At 40.3% G+C, this 11,308-nt stretch overlaps 1 protein-coding gene across 1 annotated transcript in view; it reads left to right on the top strand.

Moving 5' to 3' along the window:
- The window catches only part of LOC307100528 (adhesion G protein-coupled receptor E2-like), a gene marked incomplete at both ends in the record, with an annotated part of 59,804 nt that continues 48,496 nt past the window's right edge, over positions 1-11,308 (top strand). Inside the window, 2 exons of the mRNA XM_079772993.1 lie at positions 1-67; positions 2,210-2,365. Of these exons, the coding sequence (XP_079629119.1) occupies positions 1-67; positions 2,210-2,365 (223 nt within the window). The remainder of the gene's footprint in view (positions 68-2,209; positions 2,366-11,308) is intronic.

The following is an 11,308-nucleotide window of genomic DNA, read 5'->3' as shown; positions in this document are numbered from 1 at the left end:
ATGGAGAATAAAATGGAAAATCTTTGTCCCCCAGGGGCCTGTGAAGAAGTCTGGGACCTGTCTAGAGGTAAAGCTGGATGCTGTTAAAAGCCATGGAGCTGTAGGGAGAGGCCACTTAACCAGGTGGTAGAAGCTATTTCTGGATCTCACTTCTCAGCCATATTCACCTCCTCTCTCTCTCTCTCTCTCTCTCTCTCTCTCTCTCTCTCTCTCTCTCTCTGACCTAGGGCTCTGGGTCCTGCTAATATCATTAGGAGCTATTCCCAGAAGTCTGAAGGTATGTTCAAACAAACCTCACCCACCCATACAGCACTAACAAGGACTTGTCTTTTGGGAATGATCTTCTTAGGCTTTGAGAAATTGACCCTTCTTCTTTCCCAAACTTCCAGTATCAAGGGCTCCTCCTTGTACGAAGACAGGCATCTCTTCTCTCTCCTTCCTCCATCTCTTTGTTCCCAACTGGCAGCTGGTATCTTCTGAGGGATGTCCATTTCCCACAGCTCCCTGTGCTTGGTGTCCATGGCATGCCCACTGTACCAATGCCACTTTCTGTCGCTGTGATGCTGGATTCACTTCTCTGTCTGGACAGGCCATCTTTAGCAACCCCTTGGAGGTCTGTACAGGTAAGAGGCTGAAGGATAATAGAGTCATCAGAAATTTGGGGGAATCAAGAGACCTCAGCCCTTGAAGCAGCATTAAAGTGTGTTGCTAAGAGTAGGAGAAAGGAACCAGAAACAAGGCAATCGGTTCTCGTGGTCAAGGGGTATATACTGGTATTAACAGCTCCGGCTTTGGAGCTGGACTATCTGAATTCCATCTGACCAGGTGTGAGTCCAAGCAAACTGTCGAACTTCCCAGTGTCTCAATTTCCTTATCTATAAATCGGGGATAAGAATGTAAATTCATCTAGTTCTTGTGTGCTTTAAATTAAGTAATATATATAAATGGAATCCATAGAGACAGAAAGCAAATGGTAGATGCCAGATGCTGGGGGAGGGGGACATGAGGAATGACTGCTTAAAGGTGTTTTATTTCAGAGAGATAAATATGTTTTGAAACCAAATAGAAGTGGTGCCCAACACTACGGATGTGTTAAATACAACTGAATCATTCAGTTTAAAATGGTTGATCTTATTATGTGAGTTTTCACCTCAATAAAAAAAGATAAATTAATACATGTAAAAACACTTAGGATGCTGCCTTGCACTTGATGGGAAGTCAATACATTTTGTTGTTGTTGTTGTTGTTGTTGTTGTTGTTGTTGTTGTTAATTACTCAAAGACAGAGGCAGTATGGTGAAGGAGGAAACTATGGAGAGTACACCCAAAAATCAGAGATTTGGAATGTTCTGCAAACTCTAGCACTAGTTTGCAGGAAACTCCCTTTAACCCAGAATCTCAGTTCCTCCATCCAAAAATAACCACCACAATCTCTTGCCAGTATGGTCATTTTCCATTTGTAAAACGCAATTTCTGCAATTAAAATGAACTTCAACCACATAATATCTAGGTAAGTGGTTACTATTATTATCCCCCTCTTAGAGGGAAGGAAACAGAGACTTTGGAAGGTAACATGCTGGTTATAAAGCTGCAATTCAGATATGGTTAACTTAAAGTTCAGAAAGCTCTCAAACACTGTCGCTTAAGAGGCTCACAGCATCCCCAGGAGACCGTCAGTGCCTATGCCATATTATAAATGAAAAAACGTGGGCCCTGAGAGGTGACGTGTCTTGTCCAAAGCCATACACCCGGAAAGTAGGAGAACGTGGATCCACATCTCAAACCACAGCATTCGGAGTTGATCATGAGTTGGATGAAATATGAAATACTCTTACTATGGAATATTCCATAGGTATGAACATTATTTATTATTTTGATATGGAAAAGTAGTCACAAAATATTTTTAGTCACAAAATATTTTAAAATCCTGGAAGAATTTGCCTAAATCAAGGCTGTGGTGTGATTCCATGGGAGGTAGGGAAAAGATGAAAAGATTGCATTTGTCTTTATAATTGGTGAAGCTGAGCAATAGGTACATATTCTCCCTGTTTAAAAGAAAACTGTTTCCATCTCAGTGGTTGCATATTTACATGTGCCTTGCATTTTTCTGTTTAAAATGAAAACACAAAGGGTAAAATCATTTCAATCTGGTTGCTGCCCATCTTAACCAGAATTTTGGCCATCCCTAGCAGTTCCCACTTGTGTTCCAGATATCAACGAGTGTGGTCCACCGTTACACGTGTCTTGTGGAAGCTCCGCAGTTTGTCACAACGTGGAGGGAAGTCATTATTGTGAGTGCACCTCTGGGTACCAGCTCCTTTCAGGAGGCACCAAATTCAAAAGTGAGAAGGAGAACACTAGTCAAGGTAAGTAACATGGTCCCTCCACCTGTCTCCCCATGACACTCTCACACTCAACCTCCTGCTGTCAACTTTAAGCCTGTCTGTCTGAGAGCCCAGGAGAGAGCACCCGTGGGTCTATTGGGGACCCATTCCTCCCATTTCCTGTTCTTGTTAGGGTACTTTCTTGCAACTGATATGCAATAATTAAAGATTGGAAACAAATGACACAACATTCATTAATAGAGACTAGTTTAACATATGACAGCCATTCAACATATGTTTTAGAACCTTTTCATGACTTCCTTTTTCCTCTTTATGAACAGTTCTTTGAATTTTAACACAGGCCCAGACTTGGGTTACTACCACCATCAGGGTCCAGAACAATTAGTTCCATTATCTCAAAATGCTCCCTCATCTTGCAAATTTACAGTCACCTCTACCTCTACCCCCTGACAACCTTAACCTATTTTCTTTTGCCTATAATATTGTCTTTTGAGAAATCATATAACAATGAAATAATACAATGTGTTTTGAGTCAGGTTTCTCCCATTCAGTGTAATGGCTTTTAGGTTCATTCATGTTGTTTTATGTACCAATAGTTCATTTCTTCTTCTTGCTAAGTAATATTTCATTGTATGGCTATATCACACTTGGTTTAGTCATTCACCTATTGAATGGCATTTGGGTTGCTTCCAGTCTTGGGTGATTATGAATAGACCTAATTGAGAAAGCTCTTGATAAACTAAATTGGACTGCTTTCCAAGTTCTGTTTTAAATGCTTCAGAATGGTTCCTACAGTTTGCCAATAGCCTTTCTTCTCCCTGATCTTTCTTTTTAGTCATTTCAAGAATTTCTTTATAAATACTGACTGTCAAACCTCAGAGGGAAAGTAGGGGAGGGGTAAGGGGGAGAGATCAACCAAAGGACTTGTATGCATGCACATAAGCATAACCAATGGACACAGACAACAGGGGGGTGAGGGCATGAGTAGGGGGGGCCCAGTGGGGGGATAAGGACACATATGTAATACCTTAATCAATAAAGAAAAAAATAAAATAAATGTATTTTTTTAAAGAGCCAAAAAAAATTCAGTTTAATCTTAAAACTCTTCAAATCCCTTTTAGTAGTATTAAGACAATAATTTCATCAGAGGTATAATTTAATTTTCTGCCATTGCTCTGACCTCTATCCCAGGGACAATAAATAGAACTGTGAAGTATAGCTCCTGTCTCCTGAAGCCTTTTCGCCAGTGGGCAGACAGACTTGTAGACAAGTGCCACATAAAACAAAGAATGAAAAGGAACACTCACTGTGCATAAACCATCCACTTCATGGGTAGATACTGTCTTTCTCACCACTATATTCCAGTGCTAGGTACTTGAAAGGCACTTTAGAAATATGCATAAATGGATAACTTGAAAGAGCTCTGTTGTTATAGTAGTCAGAGCTATGGTCAGACCTTGGCCCTGACACTTAGCCTTGATTTTGGCCAAGTTTTTTTAAATCTCTGGTCTTGGTTTCCTCATATGTAAGTCTGGAATAATTATATCTACTCTCAAAGAGATTGTTTTTTAAAAACTGAATATTAAGTTGTTTATCTTATAGAATAGAGTACATATACTTTTTATTAAAACATAATTGACATATCTATAATAATAAAAGGGTAATATTCTAATTAGACTCGATGTCCTTCTGGATGTCATTCTGGACGTCCTTCCTGATGAAGTTGGGGCCCGGGTGCCTGTGGGTGGCCCAAGAGAACTCAGCCCGGGTCCCAGGTGCCTGCCGGTGGCCAGAGGAGGGTAGCAGCCTGGGTCCCAGGTACCTGCCGGTGGCCAGAGGAGGGAAGTCCGGGTCCTCGGTGCCAGAGGGAAGCCAGTGCCGGCAGCCGGGGGAAGGAAGGCCTATTCTTGCACGAATTTTCATACATTGGGCCTCTAGCAATATTGTATTAGTTTTAAGTGTACAACATAGTGATTCTACATTTATATACCTAACAATGTGATTACCACCCAAGTCTAGTAACCATCTGTCACCATGCAAAGTTATTATGATATTATTGACTATATTCCCTGTGCTGTACACTATATCCCCATGACTTATTTATTTTATAGCTGGAACTTTGTACCACTTATTCCTCCTACTACCCTCCCCCCTGGCAACCATCAGATTGTTCTCTGTATCTATGAGTATTATTCTGTTTTGTTTTGTTTATTTGTTTTGTCTTTTTAGATTCCACATACAAGTGAGATCATACAGTATTTGTCTTTCTCTGTCTGACTTATTTCACTTAGCATAATACCTTCCAGGCCCATCCATGTCATTGCAAATAGGAAGATTTCATTTGTTTATTGCTGAATAAGTACCACTCCATACACTTTTAAGAAAATATTAATATGAGAGAACCAAGATGGCGGCATAGGTAAACACCTATACTTGCTGCTTCTCACAACCACATCAAAATTACAACTAAAAGACAGAACAACTACCACCCAGAACCACGGGAAAGCTGGCTGAGTGGAAGTTCCACAACTAGAGAGGTGAAGAAAGTGCATTGAGACTGGTAAAAAGTGCAGAGGCATGAAAAGTGCTGGCACCTGGATGTGCTGCTCTTTTAATCAGGAGGGAAATACAAGCTCCCACTTGCTCTGAACTCCAGTTCTGGGTGAGTCTCTAGGGGACCCAGACACATACGGGGAGAAACTGGACTGTCTGGCATCGGGACAGGAATGCGAGGGCGGCTTTCTCTCAGAGGTGCTCGCAGTGATCATTGTTCCTGCACAGGGGCATGGGATGCAGAGACCAAGGGACCTCTCTGGTGTAGGGCTGACTGGCAGCCATTGCTGTGTGCTCTGCCCTGGTGATTCCCAGAGGCCCCGCCCCTCCCAATTTACAACCCCACCCAAGCTGTGCGCAGAGGCTTTTGCATATAAATGGCCTGTCCTTTCTCTGCCTAAAACCTGTCAAACTGCAGTTGGGTCAGAGAGCCCCAGAGCTTCCAAAAGAAGGCCCAAGGCCTAGCAGCAGCAGCCTGCATTGCTTCACAGTTGGGCCTCGTCTGGGCACTTCCAAACACCATACAAAGAGGAGGAATCTACAGATTCTCTGTAGCTCCTGCTGGGTGGCTCCAGACAGTGTCTGACCTTGCACCTCCTTGGATATCCAAGAGCCAGTGTACCCAGTGATCAGAGTGAGACCATACCGGATTACAACTCTTCACATCCATAAGAGACACACTCAAGGGGCAGACTCAGTGAGCACCAAAGCCCCACTGAAGCAAGTCCTGCCCCATGAGGGTGTCACCTGCGCAACAGACCTTCCAGTGTAGACACAGCTGGTCATCACAGCCAATTGGCCTGGAGGTCAATTTCTCCCAGTGATACCAACAGCAATCAAGGGTTAACTACAACAAGACTGTGCAAACAACCCACAAAGGGATGTACCAAGAGCGTCCACCTCAGGTGACTGGGGAGGCTGAGCCACTGGGCCCTATAGGACACCTACCACATAGGCCACTCTATCAACTCAAAGAGACTCAGCAGCTATCCAATACATAGAAACAAACACAGGGGAGCAGCCAAAATGCTTCAAGACACAAATGAAAGAAATGGATGAAAGCAAAATACTGGATATAGAGTTCAAAACCACAGTTATAAAGTTATTCAAGAATCTTCTAGAAACCTCCGAGAAATTTAGTGAGGTCCTCAAGGATATGAAAAAGGACCAATCAGAAATTAAGCAAACACTGACTGAAATAAAGAATAATATACAGAGATCCAACAGCAGATTAGAGGATCCCAAGAATCAAGTCAAAGATTTGAAATACAAAGAAGCAAAAAACACTCCTCTGGAAAAGCAAAAAGCAAAAAGAATCCAAAAATATGAAGAGTGTAAGGAGCCTCTGGGACAACTTCAAGAGCACCAACATCCGAATTATGGGGGTGCCAGAAGAAGACAGAGAGTAAGATATTGAAAACCTATTTGAAGAAATAATGACAGCAAACTTTCCCTACCTGGTGAAAGAAATAGACTTACAAGTCCAGGAAGTACAGAGAACCCCAAACAAGAAGAATCCAAAGAAGACCACACCAAGACACATCATAATTAAAATGCCAAGGGCAAAAGACAAAGAGAAAATCTTAAAAGCAGCAAGAGAAAAACAGTTAGTTACCTACAAGGGAGTACCCATATGACTGTCAGCTGATTTCTCAACAGAAACTATGCAGGCCAGACGGAGGAGCAAGAAATAACCAAAGTGATGAATAGCAAGAACCTACAACCAAGATTACTCTACCCAGCAAAGCTATCATTTAGAATTGAACGTCAGATAAAGAGCTTCATAGACAAGAAAAAACTAAAGGAGTTCATCACCACCAAACCAGTATTACATGAAATGCTGAAGGATATTCTCTAAGAAGATGAAGAAGAAGAAAAAGGTAGAGATAAAGAATTATGAACAACAAAGTGACAACAAATACATATCTGTCAACAAGTGAACCTAAAAATCAATGAATTAAAAACCTGATGAACAGAACAGACTGGTGAATGTAATAGAATCAGGGGCATGGAAAAGGAGCAGACTGACAGTTCTCAGGGGGAAGAGGTTGTGGGGGTTGGGAGAAGAGATTGGACAAAGAGCTTACACCTTTGGATAAGGTCAGTGGGTGGGGAAGATCTGGAGTGGGGTGGGAACTGGTTGGAGGGGAGCTATGAGGGGGGGGGGGAGAAGAACATCTGTAATCATCTGAACAATAAAGATTAAAAAAATAAAGAAAAAATAAAATATTAATAGATTTAGATTATTTAATGACCTTTTAATGCATTAATCATTTCATACTATCCATTTTTATCATTTTTGAATAATGTTTTAAAGTATTTGAAATAACTTAGAGACAAGGGTATTTAGTATTTACAAAGAGAAAAGTAAAATATTAAATATTTCAACATTAAGAAGTGTGTTAACAATATATTTTCTTTGAAATGCAGGTTCACTTTTTTAAGATTTATCTATTTATTTAAATTTATTGGGGTGACATTGGTTAATAAGATATAGGTTTCAAGTGTACAATTCTATGCTGCTTCCTCTGTATATACGCATCAATCTTATTGAGAGCATTACGCTGTTGATAAGCTATTCACCATCCCTAGAGGAGAGAAACCTCTGGTCTTCAATTAAGGGAGACTCCTCTCACTTCACTGTCTAAGTTACAGACAGAAGAAGCTACAGTAAATATGGTCCAAGCTCCACTCTGCTGGTCTCTACATTACCAAAGAGGATCACATTTCTCTACTAATTGGAAAAAGAGAGGAATATAAGTTTGTACCTAAATACATTTGAATACACCCACACTTACTCAACACTGTAACCACAATGACATAGTTTCCTCATTTCTCTGAGAAGAATAAACTTCCCCTAAGTCAGTGATGGGCAACCTTTTGAGCTTGGTGTGTCAAACTTCGCCAAAAAACTGAGCATAACTTGGGTAGTGTGTCACTTTGAGGAAAAAACATTATTTCGCGATATTTATAGTTTAAATAACATAAATGTGTAATTGTTATATATAATTGTATTTAATAAACCAAAAACTAAATATTTAACTTACCTGCTTAGTGACTTCTTTGTTCATCCATCAGTCGGTTTCTTTTGTTGGTCTTGATATTATTTAGCTTGTGTGGGGTGCCATGAACTAAGATAAGTGAGGGGGAGGGGGAATTCTTTAACTAACCTGCCTATTAGTGACTTTTTTTGTTGCTGAATTTCATTGGCTAAATCTTCAATTGAAGGTTGGTATTTTGTACACTTCAGACCCAAACAAGCACTACTAACTTCATCTGTCAATCTGTTTCTTTTGATATTATTTAACGCTGAGAATAAGGCCTCACAAAAGTATGTAGAGGGAAAAATTGTGAGTAAAGCCATTGCTATATTTTTTCAGGGTGCTAAAAGTGTCTGGTAGTCGGTTCCAGGCACTCCAAATTTCCTGTTCGTAGTGGCACTCCTCTTGATTCGCCAAGCGGCACCTTTCCAGATTCTCAAGCTTTGACCTCAAGTCGACAAACACCTGAACCCAGATACTGTCTTGAAATTCTGCAAGTTGCATCTCCAAATCATCAATTTGCATCCATTGGAAACCATTTAATTCCAAACTACTGTAGACTACTACATCAGGATACTTAATTATTTTCATGGTCTGTTCTAGACTTCTAAATTGACTAAATCTATCACTAAACTGGTCAAGTAACGAGTCTAAAACATGCTGGTACTTCATATGCAAGCGTTCCATTTCATTTTGTACAGCTGCACTGGCCTTCTCAAAATACTTTGTTACTCGAGGAAAATACTTATAAGTTTTAGTTTCTACATCTCGCTTGAAAATTTTAACTTTACTTTCAAAAGCTTTTATGTATCCAAACATAACGTCAATACTTTTGCCAAAACCTTGTAACTTTAAGTTCAGTTCATTAATATGAACAGAGAGATCTGTAAAAATCATCAGGGTGTTGACCCACTTATCATCATTAAGCTGAGGAAAGTTTCCCAGATCCTTATCGTCAAGAAATACCTTAATTTCTTCAAAGCACTCCACAAAGCGCTCAAGAACTTTGCCTCGGCTCAGCCATCTTACATTATTGTACATCAGCAGTCCACTGTAGGTAGAATCAACCTCCAGTAAAAGTGCCAAAAATTCTCGCTTGTGAAGGGGGCAAGCAGCTATTAAATTAACTATTTTTGTAACAACTGACATTAAGTCGTTTAAGTCGGTGAATCCTGCCTTGGCACACAAAGCCTCCTGATGGATAATACAATTAAAAGGCACAATCGGATGTCCAATAGCTTCTGTAAACAATTTGACAAATCCGACTTTTTTCCCCACTATATTTGGTGCCCCATCTGTCATCACTGACACAACTTTAGAGATATCAATGCTTAGGTCACGAAATGTTTGTATAACAACCTTACATATTTCGCTTCCTGATTTACTTGTTGACACTGATACTAACTTTATCAACTCTTCTCTCATTGTGAGACCATCAGAATATCGACCAATAATGGCCAACTGAGCATGTGATGTGACATCAGTAGTTTCATCAAGAGAGATCAAAAAATATTTACACTTCCTTATGTCTCTCTTTAATTGATGTACGTTTGTGTTCAGTCTCATTATTCGGTCTTTTATGATATTTCTACTGAGTGGTAACTCAGATATTCTCTTAATAATTGCATCTTTATTCTGCATATCGTGAAATAGAACTGGTGCACATCTTAGGAGAGTTTCTTTAATAAATTCTTCCTCACTGAGCACTTTTCCATGCTGAGCTATAGAGTGAGCAATGCTCAAACTTGCAGATGTTAAGTTTGTAGAGCCTTTCATAAATTTAAAGATGGAATTAGATTGGCTCTTATAAAGGTATAGCTGCCTGGAAATGTATTCCTTCCTTTCATCCTCACTTTTTTCCAAGAGCTGGGAATGATTAGTTTCAAAATGTCTATTTATATTCCACGTTCTGCTTACTACCATTTCAGTACATAGAATGCAAAACGATCTGCCATTTTTTTCTATAAAGCCATACATCTCGGTCCATGTCTCTTGAAAGGGTCGGCCACTGCTACTACCACTTCCTTTACTTAATCTTAGTTTTTTATTTTTTGGGTTCTCCATCAGGGGGGCAGTGACAGAAGATAGAATTATAGATAGCTTGTTAGGCCTGCAGGCAATTAGGGGTTAACTAGCCTAACTAACCACAAAATGGTGCATATAACTGTCTTTTAGGAAAGGGCAGGGTTAATAAGCAGAAATAGGGGTTAATAAGGATGCACAACAGTAATAGTGGTGAAATGGAGTCTGCACTATGGAACAAGATGGTGTTCCTTATGTGAATTAAAATGGCTGCCACTATTTCTAATGGCGGGAAACGGCACCCATAGCATGCCACAAACCCTCGCCTCTCCCAGCCTCCCCCTCACTTATCTCAGTAATGATGGATTAGAAATCCATGACACCCCAGAACAGTAGATAATGGTTGCTGTGGTTAACTGTTATTTGGTTACTGGTAATGGCAGGGCCCCCAGAGATGCGTCCCCGGCTGTGTTCTGCTGCTCCCTGCTCTGCCGGCGAAAGTGAGGGCAAAGATCCCGGCTTAACCGGAAGTCCCAGAACTAGACGCTCTGTGCTGGACTTCTGTTGTTTTGGCCTACAGACCTCCGGCACAGAGTGTCTAATAGGGGAGGATGAAACATTTGCAACTAGAGTCTTGGAGTTAGAGTTCTAACTCCAAGACTCTAGTCGCAAATGTTTCATCCTCAGGAGCAGCAAATGTTTCATCCTTGGCATGTGGCCGCCTCAGCATCCGCGTGTCATCAGAAATGGCTCCGTGTGTCAGTGCTGACACGCATGTCATAGGTTCGCCATCACTGGCCTAGCAGAAGAGTAGGTGTACATCTTGGCAGTTATCAATAATATATACCTCAGTGTCTACTGTTCTACACACATTGTCCAGCATTCAACCAAAAATTATAAAAGCAAAAGCAATCCATGAAGAAATCAACAGAACCAGCTTAAAAATAAACTAACAGACACTGAATCTTAAATAACTATAATTAATATGTAAAAAGCTCTAGAGCAGTTCTCACGTAGGGGACAATATTGTCCCAAGGAACACTTGGCAATTTGTGGAGACATCTTTGGTTATACAGATGGATGGGTTCCAACTGGAATGTAGTGAATGAAGGCAAGGAATTCTGCTCAATATTCCACAGTGCACAGAACAGCCCCAGCCAAAGAATTTATACAGCCTACAAATGTTAATAATGCTGAGCTTAAAAAAATAAAAGATAAAAAATAAAAAAATAATAATGCTGAGCTTGAGAAACTCTATGCTAAATTCCCTTACATTATGCAGGTGCTAAAAATAGGTGTCTTCCTTTTTACTATTCGAAACAGGAAAGTTTCTATAGCAACATATAAG

This window comes from Cnephaeus nilssonii (genome assembly GCF_951640355.1).
Source record: "Cnephaeus nilssonii genome assembly, chromosome: 5".
In the NCBI taxonomy this organism is placed as follows: Eukaryota; Metazoa; Chordata; class Mammalia; order Chiroptera; family Vespertilionidae; genus Cnephaeus; species Cnephaeus nilssonii.
Note: the sequence above shows the minus strand (reverse complement) of the source record. Positions and strands in the feature narration are given on the sequence as shown.